At 44.4% G+C, this 21886-nt stretch overlaps 1 protein-coding gene and 1 non-coding gene across 3 annotated transcripts in view; one reads left to right on the plus strand and one right to left on the minus strand.

Annotated features, from left to right (window-relative positions):
• EPHB1 (EPH receptor B1) overlaps positions 1-21886 on the minus strand; it is a 717470-nt gene that overhangs the window by 143120 nt on the left and 552464 nt on the right. For both annotated transcript variants that reach the window (XM_038762070.1, XM_038761987.1), the window contains exons 6-7: positions 9357-9538; positions 2544-2706 (exon numbers count right to left, since the gene is read on the minus strand). In XM_038762070.1, coding sequence (XP_038617998.1) covers positions 2544-2706; positions 9357-9538 — 345 coding nt within the window. The remainder of the gene's footprint in view (positions 1-2543; positions 2707-9356; positions 9539-21886) is intronic.
• LOC119936749 lies at positions 13507-13644 on the plus strand. The gene has a single exon (XR_005453837.1). It is a non-coding gene; the product is annotated as a small nucleolar RNA SNORA7 (small nucleolar RNA).

Here is a 21886-nt window from a genome sequence, read left to right on the forward strand (position 1 = left end):
AATTATAGCTATCTACACATCATTAATAAAATAGAGTAATAAATATGTACAAATATACACAAGTGCTGGGGGGAGGGGAAGGGGGTAGGGCAGGGGGGCGATGGGGAGGGGAGGAGGAGGAGGAGGAGAGGACAAGAGGGGGCTCAGTCTTGGAAGGCCTCCTGGAGGAGGTGAGCTCTCAATAGGGCTTTGAAGGGAGGAAGAGAGTTAGTTTGGCAGAAGTGTGGAGGGAGGACATTCCAGGCCAGAGGTAGGCCGTGGGCCAGGGGTCAACGGCGGGACAGGAGAGAACAAGGCCCAGTGAGGAGGTTAGCGGCAGAGGAGTGGAGGGTGTGGGCTGGGCTGTAGAAGGAGAGAAAGGAGGTGAGGTAGGAGGGGGCGAGGGGATGGAGAGCTTTGAAGCTGAGAGTGAGGAGTTTTTTAATTGATTCGAAGGTTGATAGGCAACCTTGATAGTTAATAGTAAGTTAAGTGCTTACTGTGTGCCAAGCATTCTACTAAGTGTTAAGGTAAACACGAGGTAATCAGGTCCCTGTTCCACATAAGGCTCCAAGTCTTAATCCCTATTTTACAAAAGAAGTAACTGCAGCCCAGAGAAGTGAAGTGAATTGCCCAAGGTCACACAGAAGACAAGTGGCAGAGCTGGGACTAGAACCCTGTTCTTTGACTCCAGGCCAAGGCTCTTTCCACTAGGCCACACTGCTTCTCTAAGCTATGTTGCTTCTCTGAAATGCACCCAACTCTGGGGCTCACCAAAGACTGCTGGCAAAATAGAGAATAGGGATGCTTGAGAAATGTGCTATTTCTTGATTCAAATCCAACTGAAATACCATGAGCATGGCACCTCTCAGAGTATTTCTGCTATTCCACTTTGATCCTGGCTGGCACCCAGTGCCCAGATGGATGAAAGCAACAAAGAATAGAGGAAAATGCTTAAAATAGACCATACTTTTTAAAGCCTTTCAAATCGGCCCATTCTTCTTTCATCTGAACTGTTTTACGCCCCCCTCTAAAACATGACTTATTTATTATTCTCTAAAACGGAACAGAAAGGAGTATGGTATGCATTGAACAGAAGCTCATATCCTTTATTTTCTCTGGTTTATTGTATAATTTACTTGTATTGTTCGGGGAAGAACAGCGACGTGTTTAAGAGTGAGTGACTTGTGAGGAAAGCGTAAAGGAAATAACCATGTAGCGTTTGATAAACAACAAATTAAGAGGAGAATATAAAAAAAACGCTGCAAGCAAGACAAAAGGTGGAAACACCTGGGAGGGAAATTAGACTTGTAGAATTGTCAGAGGGAATGTTCTCGGAAAGAAAGGGAGGTGATGCTACAGGGGAAGAGTGAGGGGTACACGTGCTGCGTTTGGCAAGGTTTCCTTCAGGACACTGGGGGATCAACCCTCCAGAAAGACTGTAAAAGCTGGGTATACTTTCAGTCTGCATGGGGGCTTGAGTTCATTGCAGCTAGGAACACTTAAAATCTCAGAGGTTAAAATCAACATCTTCCCCGCCTGAAAGGCCAATGGGATTCGAGAAGACTCAAGTAGAGAAGTTAATAATAATAATAATTTTGGTATTTGTTAAGCATTTACTATGTGCAAAGCACTGTTCTAAGCACTGGGTAGGATACAAGGTGATCAGGTTGTCCCATGTGGGGCTCACAATCTTACTCCCCATTTTACAGATGGGGTAACTGAGGCACAGAGAAGTTAAGTGACTTGCCCAAAGTCACACAACTGACAAGCGGTGGAGCTGGGATTTGAACCCATGACCTCTGACTCCCAAGCCCATACTCTTTCCACTGAGCCATGCTGCTTCTCTGTTCAGGCTGTGAATTCATCCTTTCCTTATACACCAAACCGCCCACCCTGGTCTACCTAACAGAGAATAATGATAGTAATAATATGAAGAATAATAACTGTGGTATTTGTTAAGCGCTTACTTTGTACCAGGGACTGTACTAAATGCTGGAGTGGATACAAGCAAATCGGACTGGACCCAGTCCCTGTCCCCAGTGAGGCTCACAATCTCAGTCCCCATTTTACCGATGTGGTAACTGAGGCACAGAGAAGTGAAGTGAGTTGCCCAAGGTCACACAGCAGACGTGATGGAGCTGGGATTAGAACCCGTGACCTTCTGACTCCCAAGCCTGAGCTCCATCTACTACGCCTTGCTGCTTCTCTGAAGAAGACTTAAAGGGATATGGCTTGGACACTTTTGGAGGCACATGGTCACCATGTGGAGAGAGATTTCAAACAAATTCAATTAGATGTTGGGAAGGAAGTGGGGGGAGAGCAGACCTAGATAAAAGATTGAAAACAGATTCCTCCTCCAGCTGGTGATTAATCAAATAACCCAGCACACCAACAAGCCTCTCTCTCCAAGCTGCCCTATTGGGAGATGGTCTGCTGAAGAGAGAATTTAATTTAAATCCAATTATAGGTTGGCGTTTCACCTGCGAGTGTAATCTCTCTCTGTCCTCTTCTCCCGCTTTTCCTCCCTCCTCTCCCCCCGCCGCGAGAGTCTCTTTGCTTACCATCGGTCAGGGTCTGGAAGCACATCTTCCCACTGTACTGGCCATAACCAGCCACGGTCCTGGCTCGCACTTGGACCACATACACCATGCCGGGCCTCAGCCCCTCAATCCTTGCCGTGTTGGTCTGACTCTTGGCCATGGAAGAGTTGTACTCGTTGTGCTCCTTAAGAAAACAGTGAAGAAAAAAAGGGCATTTAACTTACACTTGCAGAGCAGCGGGCTGTTTAGAAGCCCGTCCCACTATTCTGTGATCCGACGTTCGAATAAACTTTCTTTCTCCACGGGGCATTCTCCCAGGGGTCAAGTGTAAGGGAGGGGAAGATAAGTCCTGAATGAAAAGGTCTCAAACCTTAATGAAGACAGGATGGTCCTCTTTTCATCAGGAATTGGACCGAGCTGGCTGGGGCGTGAGATAAGGGGATGCAATGATGCCTTTTTGACATGTAAGGATGTGGTTGAAAAAACTATAGTACCCATTTCCCCTTGGCCCTGGGAGGTTAGACCTCAATGGACGCAGGGCATCATTGCATTCTTCTGTTGAACTATTTCCGGTTAAGTATAATAATGAAGTCACTTTCCCATGGCAAACATTTCTTTTTTTCCATTTACCTCATATGTATTCATTTATTTGGAATTTGAACCATGCCTATGCCCAGAAGCATGACTATACACTGGGCCCATTTTATAAACCTTACACACAATTCTCCAAACAATACCGGAAAGTGACTTCAAGAGACAACACAGTTAGCCATGAGAGGCTGCTTACCATATCAAAGCAGATTCTTCCCTCATCTTTTATGTTTGTTTCCTCCATTAGAGTGGAGGTTTCTTGTGGGAAGGGAGTGTGTTCCTTCTCTATTCTTGTACTTTCAAAACTCCAGGTGGGTACTCAGCAAATACCGCTACTAACTATAACCATTACTACTACTTCCACTACTATTATTATTACTACTACTATGGATACTTGTCCAGTAGGCTCATTTCCATATAGCATTTTTCGTCATTTTTCTCACACTGACATGCTGGGCTGGCTTTTAGGTAAGACCATGGAAAATTTTACAAGCAGTTTTGCAGATAACTACCACACATTGCCACTCGATAATTTTTTGATCTTCCCTTCCTTCGAGGATTAAAATAAATGAAAGTTGGAACTGTCTTGGTTGACTGGAGGAAAGCCCGTTTGCAAGAATGCCTTTGTAGGTTGCCACTGATTTCACTCAAACATAGGAACTAGAGGCACAGCAAGCTGCGAAGTATAATTTATGAACTGACTGCCAGATACAAGACTGTCACTTGAGAATCAGGGAGGAAGTGGAAATATTCCTGAGGGGTAAAAGTTCCCTAGTGCGGAGGGAGGGAAGGAGAGAAAGGAAGAATATGATCGATCAATTAGTGGTATTTATTGAGCAGTTACGGTGTGCAGAACGCTGAACTGAATTCTAGGGAAAGTACAGTACAACAGCTTTGGTAGACACATTCCCTGCCCACCATGAGCTTATAGTCTAGAGGACTGTACAGTCTAGAGGACTTAGAGTAGAAGATGGGGAAAGAGGGAGAGAGGAAGAGAGGGAGAGAGAGACCAACAGACAGGCAGACAGTAGACATTCCTATCTAATGGAAGGAACTAGCAGAAAGGGGCAGACAGGTGGACAGAGCCCCCACCAGACTGGCTGAGAGAGCAGAACAGAAAAGCAGAGTGGGAAAGACAAAGAGAGAGAGTCTGACAGACATGCAGAGACAGCCTGGCAGATGAGCAAGGACAGACAGAAAGACAAACAGAGAGCAAAGGTCCCCAGCGGATAGTCAGAAGGGGACCTTCACCCAAAAAACTTTATGAAAATAAGTTCACCTCTAAATATTTAATCCTCAAGGAAGCCAGCAACTAATATGGCTTCTTCATTCGTGGCTTATTTAGGAGACTTGACCCAGGGCCTGAAAACCGGCTACGAGGCAGTAAACAAAAGCAAATGATAAATGAAAATGCATCAAAATGGGGAGGGAGGTGATTGGGTGGGCACGAGGGGACGGCCATTAGCTTGGTGTCATTTCACTTCTTTATTAATGGACTCCGAGAGGGGGTGAAGGGCCCATTAATTCAGTTCACGGAGATGAAACTGAGAGGTATCGCAAGCGTGTGTGAAGAGAGAAACAGAAGAAAGAGGCAGCCAGAGGTTAGAAACAATGCTGGAAAGCCAGAGATTTCGCCTCTAATGATGAATACTTGCTCCTCTAGGGAAGAGTCACAGATGCAAATATGTAATAGGAAGGAGGAACAGGGAAAATAGAAACCGGGTTTAGGGTCATTTGAACCACACCTCTAGGTCATGGCCTGAGCCAATCTTTCTGGGATATATAGACCAGTTTAAGGTTCACGTGACACAATTAAGCAGAGGTCCCGGGCAGTCACCCGGACTAATGTACTCCTACTCCTTGGGCTACATTCTGCTTCTAGAGCATGCAGGAATGGGGAAAGGAATATTTTAAGTAATGAGATCATCTGCAGGGCAAAGTCTCTGAGTCAGAAGCATCTGCAAACTCTGGACATCAAAGTGATGGAAGGAATCAGAAGGTGGTACCAGAAATCAATAAGCAATTGTATTTATTGAGGGCTCACTGTACGTCCACACTGTACTAAGCACTCGGGAAACCACAGCACACTCTCTTCTTGCATCTTTAGGACACATCTGAAATGGCCAGGATATCTTTATGAAATTTACAACAGAGAATTGCTTTTTAAAGAAGCATGAAGAGCAGAAGCCAGACGATAGTCTGAGGCAACATCATGGGATAGGCAGTGCTGGGGCAAATAATTCTCATTGTCTGGCAAGCCTCTCTATGTTCTCCAGAGTGTTGGCTACAATTTGCTGGTGTGGAAACAGCCTTGGGCACTGAGCTACTCTGTGCCCATTTGAATAATTAGTGTCAATTATCGGCAAGTGGAGAAATTGGAGGAAGAGGGAAAATAAACCTTCCTTCTGCAGCATAAATTGATGTTAATCACAGCTTCTGGCAGAAAGTCGCTTTTTACTCAGATCAGAAAAAAGGGACAAAATAAGCAGGTGTGGGTTTCATCATTTTGATAATTTGCAATCCTTTTTAATGAGAGAGGATGACGTGCAGGCAGGCTGGCCGGCCTATGGGAAGCTAAAGGGAACTTGGACTTCCCTCCTCCCAACAGTAATCCTGGATCGCTCCCTTGGCCCCTGAGACTAGAAATCAGTAGCCAGGGCAGAATGGGTGGAGGCTATGATCCTCGAATTCCAGTAAAGCATCTGCTTTGATCTGGATTATTCAAAGTTGCCCTGAAGCAGTTTCTGCACACCAGGAGTTTCAGTATTGACTGAAACCCTGTAAACTAAAATGCCTCCCAAAAAGGTGTGGTGGATTATTTTTTAAAGGTAGAATCTACCTAGTACAAGGAAATACAGCCGGGCAATTATATGGCGAGTTTGCCTATGATGACAATAAACTTGGATCTTTCAGGTTTCTCCCATGTCTACGGAATGACAGTATCCTGTCAATAGTGTAGTGACAACTATACCTTGAATTTCTAGGACAGTTTTAATTTCCAAGAACTTTGACTTTAAGTATCCCTTTATCATTATTATTGTTGTTATTATTATTACTATTTTTATTATTTCTATTTGTTAATCAGTCATATTTATTGAGCACTTACTGTGTGCAGAGCACTGAACTAAGCACTTGGGAGAATACAATGCCACAGAGTTGGTAAGCACGTTTCCTGCCCACAGCAGAAGCATTGTGGCCTGGTGGAAAGATCATGGGCCTGAGAGTCTAATCCTGGCTCAGCCTAGTGCCTGCTGGGTGACCTTGGACAAGTTACTTAACTTCTCTGTGCCACAGTTTCCTCACCTGTAAAATGGGGATTCAATGCCTGTTCTCCCCCATATTTAGACTGCAAGCCCTATTTGGAACAGGAACTGTATCCAACCTAACTTGCATCTAGCCCAGGGCTTAGAACAGTGTTTGACACATAGTAAGCACCTAATACATACAAAGATAATAATAATAATAGTAATGATAATAATAACAGCAAACTTGCAGTCTAGAGGGAAAGTGCTTACTATGAGTCAAGTACTGTTCTAAGTGCTGAGGTAGATACAAATCAATAAAGTTGGACACAATTCCTGCCCCACATGGAGCTCACAGTCTAAGTAGAGGGGAGAACAGGCACTGAATTCCCATTTTACAGATGGGAAAACTGAGGTATTGAGAAGTTAAGTGACCTGCCCAAGGTCACACAGCAGGCAACCAGCTCAGCTGGGATTAGAACCCAGGTCCTTTGACCTCCAGGCCTGTGCTCTTTCCACTTGGCCACATTGCTCCTTGGCTGCTCCTTACCACATCCCTGTGACAAAGGGAGGCCTGAGAATTACTACCTCATTTTACAAATGGGGAATCTAAGGCACAGAATGGTTAAGGGATTCATGCAACAGCATGCCACCAGTGAGCTCAGTTCCTCAGTCTTCCAACTCCCCATCTGAACTAGGCCTCACAGCATCCCCCAGTGACTTGACCGCGTCCACTGTCTCCTGAGTCTGAGTTCAACAGAGGCATTTTCAGCCTGCCATTTTGCCTTTGAGGTGTGGTAACATCCTAAGTGCTAGTCTGACCTCTTACGGTTTTGTCATTCGTTAAGAGAGCTTGTGTAGAAAGCACTGTATTCTCCAGAATGCTGGGTGCTGATAGTTCAACAGCCTTAAGGCATGTTAAAATATCAAGCGGAAATAGACAGGAAACATCTTCAACAATGATATTATCCTCTGAAGGCCTGTGAATTTCTCCAACTGTGTGCATTAGGGATTAACTTTGAGCTTGCTGGCTATTTCGACAGTGGATCAGCATGTCTTTTATTTGCTATAAACTCTGAAGAATATGTCATGATACCAATTCAGAGGATCATCTACGAAAAACACCAGAGAATAAGCTACCACTCTGATCAATCTTTGTGCCTAGATAAAAAAAACAAACCCAAAAAGCTTCCACACCTTCTCAGATGTTTTGTAACTGTTGTCCTGTATTAGTTTTCCAGTAGGCACTTGGGAAGTACAGCATGACAAAGTGACACATTCCCAGACCACTGCAAGCCCTATCTACTTTTGTTACCTCTAAGTCCTCCTCTGATCCAGGAGGACTTTGGATCTTTGTGCTCCTCAAGATCCTTTTTCGATTTCCTCAACACTAACGCTCTCCTCAACCTCCTCCAGTCTGGTTTCCGTCCCTTACATTCCACAGAAACTGCCCTCTCAAAGGTCACCAATGACCTCCTGCTTTCCAAATCCAACGGCTCATACTCTATCCTAATCCTCCTCGACCTCTCAGCTGCCTTCGACACTGTGGACCACCCCCTTCTCCTCAACACGCTATCCAAACTTGGCTTCACAAACTCTGTCCTCTCCTGGTTCTCCTCATCTCTCCAGTCATTCATTCTCAGTCTCTTTTGAGGCTCCTCCTCTCCCTCACGTCCCCTTACTGTGGGGGTTCCCCAAGGTTCAGTTCTCGGTCCCTTTCTGTTCTCGATCTACACTCACTCCCTTGGTGATCTCATTAGCTCCCATGGCTTCAACTATCATCTCTACGCTGATGACACCCAGATCTACATCTCTGCCCCTGCTCTCTCCCCCTCCCTCCAGGCTCACATCTCCTCCTGCCTTCAGGACATCTCCATCTGGATGTCTGCCCACCACCTAAAACTCAACATGTCCAAGACTGAACTCCTTGTCTTCCCTCCCAAACCCTGCCCTCTCCCTGACTTTCCCATCACTGTTGACAGCACTACCATCCTTCCCGTCTCACAAGCCCGCAAACTTGGTGTCATCCTCGACTCTGCTCTCTCATTCACCCCTCACATCCAAGCCATCACCAAAACCTGTCGGTCTCAGCTCTGCAACATTGTCAAGATCCGCCCTTTCCTCTCCATCCAAACTGCTACACTGCTCGTTCAAGCTCTCATCCTATCCCATCTGGACTACTGCATCAGCCTCCTCTCTGATCTCCCATCCTTGTGTCTCTCCTCACTTCAATCCATACTTCACGCCACTGCCCGGAATGTCTTTGTCCAGAAACGCTCTGGGCATGTTACTCCCCTCCTCAAAAATCTCCAGTGGCTACCAATCAATCTGCGCATCAGGCAGAAACTCCTCACCCTCAGCTGCAAGGCTGTCCATCACCTCGCCCCCTCCTACCTCACCTCCCTTCTCTCCTTCTCCAGCCCAGCTAGCACCCTCCGCTCCTCTGCCGCTAATCTCCTCACTGTGCCTCGTTCTCGCCTATCCCGCCATCGACCCCCGGCCCACATCATCCCCCTGGCCTGGAATGCCCTCCCTCCCAACATCCGCCAAGCTAGCTCTCTTCCTCCCTTCAAGGCCCTACTGAGAGCTCACCTCCTCCAGGAGGCCTTCCCAGACTGAGCTCCCTCTTTCCTCCTCTCATCCCCCTCTCCATTCCCCCGTCTTACCTCCTTCCCTTCCCCACAGCACCTATATATATGTATATATGTTTGTACATATTTATTACTCTATGTATTTATTTATTTATTTTACTTGTACATATCTATTCTATTTATTTTATTTTGTTAATGTGCTTGGTTTTGTTCTCTGTCTCCCCCTTCTAGACTGTGAGCCCACTGTTGGGTAGGGACTGTCTCTATATGCTGCCAACTTGTACTTCCCAAGCGCTTAGTACAGTGCTCTGCACACAGTAAGCGCTCAATAAATACGATTGATTGATTGATTGATTGATCTCGCCCCCTTCATTCCCCCCACCCCCCACCCCAATTATAGTGACGCTTACGGCAGTTGGTCTTGAGCCCACAGTGCTGCTAACGTCAGGGGTGCAGATCCGGCTCACCTTCTCGTAGTAACGGATCTCATAGTCCAGGATAATGCCGTTGGGCTGCTCCGGCTGCGGCCAGGACAGGGTGATGCTCCTCATGGTGGCACTTACCTGGTGCATGATTGGAACTATGGAGGGAGCTGAGGAGAGAGGAGGGGAAAGGAAGTGTGACAGAAGTAAAAATCCACAGGGTCTAAGGGGTAGAATCAGCTCCCAAAGTGAAATATCTGCCTTCTGCTCCAGCTTCTCCAGCCCTCTTCTAAAATCATGATTGTGATATTTGTTCAGCACTTACTACACATCCAGCACTAGACTAGGGACTGGAGTAGATAGAAGATAATCAGGTCAGATCACTATCATACATGGAGATCCCAATCTGAGGGGAAGGGAGTTTAGGTATTGAATCCACATCTTCCTGATAAGGAAACTGAAGCACTGAGAAGTGAAGTTACTTCCCCAAGGTCTCCCAGCAGGTTATAGAGTCAGGATTAGAATCTGTGTTCTCTGACACCCAGGCCTGTGTACTTTCCATTAGGCATCCTGCTTCTCAGTAGCATAAAGCATTTTTAGCTTTGACACCTGTCTACATGTTTTGTTTTGTTGTCTGTCTCCCCCTTCTAGACTGTGAGCCCATTGTTGGGTAGGGACCATCTTTATATGTTGCCAACTTGTACTTCCCAAGTGCTTAGTACAGTGCTCTGCATACAGTAAGCGCTCAATAAATACGATTGAATGAATGAATGAATCAATCCCAGATCTTGGTTCTAAGCATCTTCTAGTACCCCACACTGTTTTATTACTTTTTGACTAAATCCACACAGTCAGAGCAAACGGAAAATTAAGTCATTGATCTGGATTGTTCTAATAAAAGCAAAACAAAAAAGCCCAGAAGAACATGCTGTAGACTGAATTATAGAGATAATTATTCAATGAAAAATGCCTTCAGATGAAAGAATGTTGTGACCATGGTGGGTGAGACTGTAATGGAGTGTGGTACAATTTGCTTCCCTGAAGTTCTTTTAGGACATACCACCTATTTGGGATAGCATAAGTATAGCTCTGCCTTGAGGCAGATGGATGGACGAGATGACCTCTTGATGTCCCCAAAAGCACAAGATTCTATACATTCTATAATATATAACCTTCTGAAACCACTTTTTTCCTGAGCAAAATGATCTCCTTGCAATGCTTCTTTTTTATAGTATCTGATAAGCACTTACTACGTGCCAGGCACTGTACTAAGCATCGTGATAGATACAAGTCAATCAGGTTGGATACAGTCCCTATCCCACATGGAACTCATAGTTTTAATCCTCACTTTACAGATGAGGTAACTGAGGCCCAGAGAAGTCAAGTGACTTGCCCAAGGTCACACAGCAGACAAGTGGCAGAGGCGGGATTAGAACCCATCCTGTGCTCTATCCACTAAGCAACGCTACTTTCATTTACTCATTCATTCAATCATACTTACTGAGCACTTACTGTGTGAAAAGCACTGTGCTAAGCACTTGTGAGAGTACAATTTAACAATGAACAGACACATTCCTTGCCCACAATGAGCTTAGAGTCTAGATGAGGAGAGAGGCATTAGTATAAGTACTCCCATTCCTAAACTCGGAGTTTACCTGTTTCTTGGTTTCATTCATTTGTGCAAAACACTGTATTAAGTGCTTGGGAGAGTGCGATATAACAATGAAAAAAACACATAACCTGACTATAACGAGGCCACAATCTAGAGACAAGGCTTCTTGCCACCCTACTTGTAAAGTAGCTCTAAATAAGAGAAGTAGTGTGGCTCAGTGGAAAGAGCACGGGCTCTGGAGTCAGAGGTCGTGGGTCCAAATCCCAGCTCTGCCACTTGTCTTCTGTGTGAACCTGGGCAAGTCACTTCATTCATTCATTCATTCAATCGTATTTATTGAGCGCTTACTGTGTGCAGAGCACTGTACTAAGCGTTTGGGAAGTACAAGTTGGCAACATATAGAGACGGTCCCTACCCAACAACAGGCTTCTCTGTGCCTCAGTTACTTCATTTGAAAAATAGGGATTAAGACGGTGAGCCCCCTGAGGGACAACCTGATCACCTTGTAACCTCCCCAGCATTTAGAACAGTGCTTTGCACGTCATAAGTGCTTAATAAATGCCATCATCGTGAGTATTTTTGTTATTAACTACTGGGAATTGTCCAAGGGCAGAAAGCAAGATAAAGCTGAGGAAGATACAAATCACATCTTCAAACTGACTCTCCAACCCAATTTACCAAATCCCATTGTGGCCTGTTTTCCCCACTTCTACATCAATCAATCAGTCAATCAATCAATCAATTGTATTTAATTGGGGAAACAGTGTGGCTCAATAGAAAGAGCACAGGCTTGGGAGTCAGAGGTCATGGGTTCGAATCCCGGTTCCACCACTTGTCAGCTGTGTAACCTTGGGCAAGCCACTTAACTTTTCTGTGCCTCAGTAACCTCATCTGTAAAATGGGGATTAAGGCTGTAAACCCCAAGTGGGACAACCTGACCACCTTGTATCCCCCTAGAGCTTAGAACAGTGCTTTGTACATAGTAAGCACTTAACAAATACCACCATTATTATTATTATTATTATTTAATGAATGCTTTCTGTGTGCCAAGCTCTGTTCTAAGCACTTGGAAGAGGAGAATATGAGTTGGTAGATGCGGTCCCTGCTCACAAGGAGTTCTCTATATTTTTTTTGTCCCTTTGGTTGGGGAAAGAAAAACTGGAGCAGAAAAACTAAAGACAGGAAGAATTTCAGGAAAGGTGGGGAGAGTCAGAGTCCAGGTTTTGCTGAAGGGGCCAGAGAGTAGGGGGCCAAACAAAAAAAGCGATTTGTGTGTTGTAAATATAGCTAGAAATTCCCCAGGGTCAATCACTTCCCAGGCCTTGAAGGCTGATGGTAAGGGAGTTTCATTTCACTTCAGAAGGAAGAAGAAGAGTCTCAAGCACACCTAAAAACAGACAGACAGCAGAGATCTTCCAGAAACAAACATCTAGCAATCAAGGGAACCCAAAAAATACAAACCAAAGAAAGAGAGATAGCAGAAGCAAGAACATTCTGGTTTGAAAGGGTCAGGCATTTAAAACTGCAAGCAATTCTAAATCTGGTCTCTTTGAAAACAGCATATTTTCTATTTTACATTTTTCACAGGGCATGAATGAAATGAAAACAAATCTCAAAATTGGCTGGTATCTTTCTTATGGAAAAAGAAAAAAATTGGATGAGTCTCAAATGAGAGATCTTGCTTTGTGATGGCTTTGTTTAGTCTTGCAGTGTTAGCTGTCATGATGGTCATGGGTTTACTCATTCTCCCTTAAGAAAACTCCTTGGGGAAGACTTCTAGGAAGACAAAGGTCCCAGACTGCTAGCTCGCTGTGGGCAGGGAATGTGTCTGTTAGAGAAGCAGCATGGCTGGAGAAGCAGCATGGCTCAGTGGAAAAAGCATGGGCTTTGGAGCCAGAGGTCATGGGTTCAAATCCTGACTCTGCCAATTACCACCTGTATGACTTTGGGCAAGTCATTTAACTTCTCTGTGCCTCAGTTACTTCATCTGTAAAATGGAGATGAAGATTGTGAGCCCCCTGTGGGACAACCTGATCACTTTGTAACCTCCCCAGCACTTAGAACAGTGCTTTGCACATAGTAAGCGCTTAATAAATTCCATTATTATTATTATTATAGTGTTGTATTGTCTCAAGTGCTTCGTACAGTGCTTTGCACAAAGTAAGCACTCAATAAATACAATTGAATGAATGAATGAAGAAAACTTCTTGGGGAAGACTTTTAGGAAGACAAAGAGCTAAGATAGGGACTGCCTCTTGGCTATTTCCACCTTTGGATCCAAAATCTCAGGTCCAGGGGTCCTAGAGAAAATATTTCATTGCTCCCAGCAGGTGCCAAAGGAGGAAGGGGAGGATCTGAGCTAGATGGGTTTAGAAATCACCCACCCATTGGGAGCTTGGGACTTGCAACTTGGCTATGTAGAGGGTTCAATCCTTTAGTTGGAGTCACCTTCACTGCCCTTAAATACATCCACTGACCGTTTCCCTCACTTTCTAATAATAACAATAATATTGGTATTTGTTAAGCCCCCTCTCAGGGTCGTACCTGGAGAGTTTCCAGTACTCTACCAGTCTCGACTACGGGAGGGAGAGTCTAGAAGAGGCCTACCCACTCCATTCCTAGCTTGGCCAGTGGCTAGCGAGTGGAAGGCAATCTGCTACAAGTCAAAAACTCACTTGTGCTGGGCAGCAGCAGCACAGGAGAGAGTCGAGAGCAGAGACTCATGTTTACTGTGAGGAAGGAGGCAATGGTAAAATGCTTCCATGTTTTTACCAAGAAAACTCTATGGCTACACAACCAGAACGATTGCAGATGGAGAGCAGGGCGTTCTGGGAGAGATGTGTCTGTGGTGTCACTATGGGTCAGAAACGACTCTACGGCATAAGACAAGACAAGAATGTCTTTAGCGCTTACTATGTGCCAAGCACTGTTCTAAGTGATGAGATAGATATAAGGTAATCAGGTTGTTCCACGTGGGGCTCACAGTCTTAATCCCCATTTGACAGAGGAGGTAACTGAGGCACAAAGTGAAGTGATTTGCCCAAAGTTACACAGTTGAAAAGTGGCTGAGCATGGATTAGAACCCATGACTTCTGATTCCCACTGACTCCACTAAGCCAGGATGCTTTTCTAGAGAACAGAGATTGCAGTCCAGCAGTTCAAGAGTTTATCTGAGAGCACAGTCCTGGAAGTCAGAAGACCTGGGTTGTAATTCTGGCTCGTCCACTTGTTCGCTGTGTAATGGGATTGACTGTGAGCCTTATGTGGGACAGGGACTGTATCCAACCCAATTATCTTATATCTACCCTTGCGCTTAGTACAGCGCCTGGCACAAAATAAGTGCTTAACAAATATTTTTATTGTTATTCCACTGCTCCCCTGATTTAAGTCAATATTATTGTTATGATTATTATTATCATTCCCCCGTTACTCCTCTGATCTCCTCAGTCCAGACAGTAACTTCTTCACATGTACACACACACAAACACATGCACACACACACATTCATGTGCACAGAAAGCCTGGTGCACCTATCAGAAGATACTGCTGACTCCTGACCTAGATTTCCTCACCCCATTCATTTGTGACTTTTCTATGTGCTGTTCTTGTCCTTTTACCATGATTTATGAAAACTTGCCTGAGTTTCCTTTTGCTGGTTCTTTCAAAATCCCCAAGTCTAAACACCCTAATAATAATAATAATTATGGTACTTGTTAAGCACTTACTGTGTATCAAGCACTGTTCTAAGCACTGGAGGAGATACAAGTTAATCATATTGAACATAGTAACTGGCCCACATGGGGAACACACTCTCAATCCCCATTTTACAGATGAGGGACCTGAGGCTCAGAGAAGTGAAGTGAATTTCCTGAGATCACTCAACAGACAAGCGGCAGAGCCGGGATTAGAAACCACGTCTTTCTGACTTGTGGGGGTGAGGGTCCTTAGAATAGAAAACATGCCTTCGGCATGAAGAAGAATAACCAAGACGACCAAACCTCCAGTACGCTTTGCTCTCCTCTGAGAAGCACAGGGTAATCCCTCCATACAATTTTTGGGGAGAGTCACATGCCACTGTTTAATTCTCCCTTCCAGTCTCTTCCTGGACCTAGGTTGAAGGTGATTGAACACTGTTCTAGCGAGGCCTCGACAAAGTGAAGGCAACTGGAGGGTAAGATAAATATATAGAAAGCCCAGACCCCCTCCAGACAGCCATGGGCTGTCCACTTGGGCTTCAGAGGTTGTGATTTCCACCGGTCAATCAATCAATCAGCTATATGTATTGAGTCCTTACTGTCTGCAGGGCACGGTCCTAAGCATTTGGGAGAGTACAATACAACAGAGGATACTGAATCCCTGTCACTGAGGAGCTAACAATCTAGCAGGGGAGGCCAACACTAAAATCAGCGAAAGATCGGGGGAAGCAACTCAGTCTAAAGATATGTACTTAAGACCTGGTGAGTGAGATACCCAATGCTTAATAGATTCCAAAGCTTCATCTGGGTGAAAAGGTGAGGGGCACTGGGAGGGAGATGCCAGAATGCCCGCAATTGGGGGCACCAAATTACTTTTGCTTAATGCAGAGCCACGAAAGATGCAATCTGGAATTTAGAAATCTCAGACTCTGGGCCCAGTCAATGTGAAATCAAGGACGATGCAGTTATTCAGTAAATTCAGGACCATCTTCCTAGCCGACTGAGACCATTAAGGCTGGAATAGTCCACGCTGCGTTTAGGGGAATCCTGAGGTCCCAGGCTGAACCCCCTTTTTCCCTCCTCCTCCCGATTCCCCTGGCCCTACCTCCTTCCCCTCCGTACAGCACCTGTATATATGTTTCTACAGATTTATTACTCTATTTTACTTGTACATATTTACTATTCTATTTAGTTTGTTAATGATGTGCACCTAGCTTTATTTCTATTTATTGTGATGACGACACCTGTCCACATGTTTTGTTTTGTTGTCTGTCTCCCCCTTCTAGACTGTGAGCCCATTGTTGGGTAGGGACCGTCTCTATATGTTGCCAACTTGTACTTTCCAAGTGCTTAGTACAGTGCTCTGCACATAGTAAGTGCTCAATAAATATGATTGAATGAATGAATGAATCGTTACAGGCAGATTGGTGTAGGCTGTGAGAAGGGAATAACGAAGATGAGTGTGGGAAGGGAATGAGTGTGTTTATTCTTATATAGTACTCTCCCAAGTGCTTAGTACAGTGCCCTGCACAACATAAGTGCTCAATAAATATAATTGACTGACCAACAGTCCTCCCAAGCAGCCTCACACCTTTCTCCTCACCACAGGCCAAAACAACCCACTGTGTGACTGGCACCTGCTCAGCTTCCGTCCCTTGGAAAACCTGGATGCCAAAAGCAACAGATCCAAGGAAAATAATCTGAGAGAAATACTCGCGCTTATCCTAAACAGTCCACTACTTTCTCAGTAGGCAATCAGCAGCGCACAGTTGACTAAGCAGCCTGGCAGACACCAATGGTATCCTGCCACCATGACCTTTGCTCAGATTTAAATCACCTGGGCAAGAGGAAAGACTCTGTCACTTAAAACCCATTACTCACATAGGAAAGGAAAAAATCTTTGAAGTTCAGAAATGACAGGGCAAGCTGCCCTGAGCCAAAATAAGAAAAATGACAGTTCCCTTGAAGTTTGAAAATAGGGTGCATCTTATATTTGACAATATCTCCAACATCTTTAAATAGAGAAATTATTTAGGTTTCCCACCTCTATCCCTCGGTTCCCTAACCTAAAACATCACTTCTGGATCTGATATTTTGAATGTCTTGAAACCTATAAAAAATACCCATAAAATGTGCATAAAAATATGTGCACCCATTAAAAGCTCAGCTTCTCTATCCAAAAGCCTTTAAAGTCAAAGATGATTGAAACAGGACACCTGTTTGGTCAAAAATGCTTCCCTAATGGAAAAGGGCAGAGAGCAGCCTGAGTCGATGTGCCTGGAGGGGTTAAAGTTCCTTACTGCTGTTGGCCTCTTTGAAAACAACATAAACAACCATTTGTCAGCTGCATCATTCCTGAAGTTGCAAGGAGAGACTAGAAATCTTCTCTCTCCATCTCCCTTTCAGCAGGGGGATTCTACAAGCCTGGGAAATCCAGGGTGGCTGGGTTGTGTTTGACTTTATCTGAAAAGTTCCTTGTAAGGAAAATATAGTTTTGTCAATATTCAGTTATTCTAATGCAGCTGGCCTATTGACTGCAGTTCTGATGGAAGGATCGCTCCCTGACCTCTCAGTGGCTCATTACTCACGTGTAAGCTCATTGTGGGCAGGGAAAGTATCTGTTTATTGTTGTGTGTTACTCTCCCAAGTGCTTAGTACAATGATTAGCACACAGTAAGTGTTCAATAAATGTGACTGAGTTGAATTGAAGTGTAGCAAGCAGTCAACATCACCTTTCTGTCTGTGAGAGGTGTTACGTGTTCTGATATCGTCTGTGTCCCCTCCCTGAGCTCAGTGAGGTGAGAGACAGAGAGAACACGGTGCTCTGACATGAATCCCACGAGCAAGACAGGTCAAACACAAAAATATCAAGACAAGGCAGACATGGTGGTCCCCATCCCTTGGGCCCCTTAGCCTCAATCTGTAAACTGTAGTCTGAAGTCATGTCCGGAGGTCAGTGAAAGACTGTGTGGAAGAAATGGATTCTGAGCATGGACGTGAAAGAAGATGGATTGGAACAAGACAGGCTGTGGGCCTAGTGGGAAGAGCACAGGATGAGGGGACAGGAGATAGGGATTTGGTGCCATGAAGCTACTCCAACTTCAACTGAGCATGGATGTGAAAGAAGATGGATTTGAACAAGACAGGCTGTGGGCCTAGTGGGAAGAGCACAGGATGAGGGGTCAGGAGATAGGGATTTGGTGCCATGAAGCAACTTCATCGATGGAGATCCTCATTTTGGGGGAGGAGATATATATATATATATATATATGTTTGTACATATTTGTTACTCTATTTATTTTACTTGTACATATCTATTCTATTTATTTTATTTTGTTAGTATGTTTGGTTTTGTTCTCTGTCTCCCCCTTTTAGACTGTGAGCCCACTGTTGGGTAGGGACTGTCTCTATATGTTGCTAACTTGTACTTCCCAAGCGCTTAGTACAGTGCTCTGCACACAGTAAGCGCTCAATAAATACGATTGATGATGATGATGATGGTGAATTCCTGAAAGATGGATCATTTTCAAAGTGGCTTTACAGAGCCATTATTCCCTATCTCAACTCTACTAAGGCTCAGTTTTGGCATTCCTAGAGAATAGGGGTGGGGAGAGGGGACAAAGCAGGAAGGAACAGGCTCCCACCTCATCTGATACAGGACTTCCCCCTTATCTCCTCAGATACACCCCAGTTACCTCATCTTATAAAATGGGGATTAAGACTGTGAGCCCCTATGGGACATGGATTGTGTCCAACCCGATTTGACATATCCACCCCAGGGCTTAGTACAGAGCTTGGCACACAGTAAGCATTTAACACATACCATAATTATTATTATTACTACGTCAGAAGACATTAAGACACTTTCTGGTAGCCAAATGGCCTGGGAAGACAAGAAAAGAAACCTATTCGTGTAGAGGCATCTGTTTAATTCAACTCTGGCCATGGACTTTGACCATCTAAGCCCTTTTACACTAGAGAAGCAGCATGGCTCAGTGGAGAGAGCATGGGCTTTGGAGTCAGAGGTCATGGGTTCGAATCACAGCTCCACCACACATCATCTGTGTGACCTTGGGCAAATCACTTAACTTCTCGGAGCCTCAGTTACCTCATCTGTAAAATGGGGATTAAGACTGTGAGCCCCATGTGGCACAACCTAATCACCTTGTTACCCCCCAGCACTTAGAACAGTGCTTTGCACACAGTAAGCAACTAACAAATGCCATCAAAAAAATTTACTTTTGTCACCTAGAACTATCACTTCTCTATTGTGCACCTACTGATTCTTTTCTCAGGCAACCGTGTTTTGTGCAAAATTCCACATTGGTGTCTGTCTTATGTTGACACTGTTAAAGGCAAGGATTGCATCGTTTTCTGTTGAATTACACACAGCCCCTAGGATCACTTGAAAAACATTCCAATTCAGGCCCTAAAGTGCTTCATTCAGACAAGCTATGTAACATCTATGGAATAAAAGGGATGAAGCATATGAAACCTGTAACCCTCGTCTCGAAATCCATTGATTCATGCTTTTATCTCTTGGCCCCAAACACTAGAGCTTAATCAATCAATCGTATTTATTGAGCGCTTATTGTGTGCAGAGCACTATACTAAGTTTAAGTTTGGGGATTTCTGGTAGTACAGCATCCAAGCTTTTAAAGTTTGGCATAGCTTCTCCCTTCCACCGATAGATGTTTAGGGTCCATCAATGCCTTTGTTTATACGGCATTTTAAATCTGACTTTTCAATTTTTTTGAATTTTTCCACATCCGCTCTAAGATGTTAATTTTCCAGAATTAAACACTTAGCTTGATTACTGTTTTGTTAATTGCTGCATTCAAAAACCCCTGGTGTTCCCGCCTGTTTAACATGGATAATGCTGTGAAAATGATAGGCCCAAATTGGCATGCAGGTGGACGAGAAGAAGCTCTAAAATCTGCCTTTTTTACCCAATATTCACCTCCAATACCCCCTCCCCACCACCGCTTCACATCCCTACCCTTCAACTGTACAAGTAAATATGCCTCCAGAGTGGAAAAAAATAAGAAACAGTGTTGCCTAGTGGAGAGAGCATGGGCCTAGAAGTTGGAAAAACCTGGGTTCTAATCCAAGCTCCACAATTTCAAGGGATTTGTTAAGTGCTTACTATATGCCAGGCACTGTACTAAGAACAGTGCCTGGCACACGGTAAACACTTAACAAGCTAATTAGGTTGGACACAGTGCAAGCTCCATTTAGGGCTCACTGTCTTAATCCCATGAGATAACTGAGGCACAGAGAAGTTAAGTGACATGCCCAAGGTCACACAGCAGGGAAGTGGCAGAACTGGAATTAGAACCGAGATCCTTCTGATTCCTAGGCCCATGCTCTATTTCTAGACCACCCTGCTTCTCTTTTTATTTTCTCAAATTATATTTGGAATTAGTCACCTCCCAAGAGCCCACCCTGTGAGGAAAACCAAGGGAACTTACATGAAAATACCACGGAAAACTAAAGAATAAGATCAATTCAAGGTATTAATATAATAAAAAATACATCCTTAATGTACATTTACATGATGGTGTTACCTTGGTCCAATTTAATGGCTATTTCTAAAACATTCCATCTGTCCTAGTACCATCTGAAAAAGTTGGTCAGACACTGTAAACTCAGTGTGGGAAGGGAATGCATCTGTTTAAGGTTGTATTGTACTCTCCCAAGTGCTTAGTACAGTGCTCTGCACAGAATAAGTGCTCAGTGAATACCAGTGAATGAATGAATGAGAAGCAATGCGGCATAATAGATAGGGTATGAACTTGGGAGTCAGAAGGTCATGGGTTCCAATCCTGACTCCACCACTTGTTTGCTGTGCGACCTAGGGCAAGTCAGTTCACTTCTCTGTGCCTCAGTTACCTCATCTGTAAAATGGGGATCAAAACTGTGAGCCCTACGTGGGATGGCGACTGTGTCCATGCCAATTTGCTTTTATCCACCCCAGCAGTTAGTACAGTGCCTGGCACACTGTAAACACTTAACAAATACTATTATAATTATTATCATTATTATTATTATCATAGGTCAACAGAGGCACACAGACATCCCAAGAGCAAAGGATTAAACTATGAACCTAATGTTCTCACCACTAGATCTTAGCCAGGATAGGGACTGTGTCCAGCCCAATTTGGATTTATTTGCCCCAGTGCTTAATACAGTACCTGGCATATAGTAAGTGCTTAACAAAACCATTAGTACTCAGTCTTCCTTGGTCCCGTTTATCTTGCCACTGACTCCTCATCCACTTCTTGCCTCTCGCTTGGAACTCAGTCCCCTTTCATTCATTCATTCAATCGTGAGCACCGTTTGCAAAGCACTGTGCTAAGAGCTTGGGAGAGTACAGTATAACAATAGACACATCCCATGCCCACAACAAGTTTACAGTCTAGAGGAAGAGATTACATAGCTGACAGACCATCTCTCTCCCCACCTCAAAGCCTTTTCAAAATCACATCTCCTCCAAGAGGCCTTCCCTGACTAATCCCTCATTTGGGGAAGCAGCGTGGATCAGCGGAAAGAGCCCGGGCTTTGGAGTCAGAGGTCATCGGTTTAAATCCCGGCTCCGCCACTTGTCAGCTGTGTGACTTTGGGCAAGTCACTTAACTTCTCTGTGCCTCAATTCCCTCATCTGTAAAATGGGGATTAAGACTGTGAGCCCCACGTGGGACAACCTGATCACCTCGTAAACTCCCCAGCGCTTAGAAAAGTGCTTTGCACATAGTAAGCGCTTAATAAATGTCATTATTATTATTATTATTATTATTTCCCCAACCCCTTCTCCCTTGCATTGCCAGTGCACTTGGATTTATATTCACTTGACCCTCAACCCCACAGCACTTTGGCCTAGTGGCAAGAGAACAGACTTGGGAGTCAGAGGGTGTGGGTTTGAATCTTGCCACTGCCACCTGTCAGCAGTATGACTTTGGGCAAGTCACTTCACTTCTCTATGCCTCAGTGACCTCATCTGTAAAATGGGGCTTAAGACAGTGAGCTCCACGTGGGATGTGGACTGTGTCCAACCTGCTTAACTTGTATCTACCCCAGTGCTTAGAACAGTGCCTGGCACATAGTAAGCGCTTAACAAATGCCATTATTATTATGTACATAACTTTAAATTAATCATTCATATTAATATCGGTCTTGCCCTGTAGACTATAAGGGTCTTCTGGACAGAGATC

The sequence above is a fragment of the Tachyglossus aculeatus genome, chromosome 1 (assembly GCF_015852505.1).
Source record: "Tachyglossus aculeatus isolate mTacAcu1 chromosome 1, mTacAcu1.pri, whole genome shotgun sequence".
In the NCBI taxonomy this organism is placed as follows: Eukaryota; Metazoa; Chordata; class Mammalia; order Monotremata; family Tachyglossidae; genus Tachyglossus; species Tachyglossus aculeatus.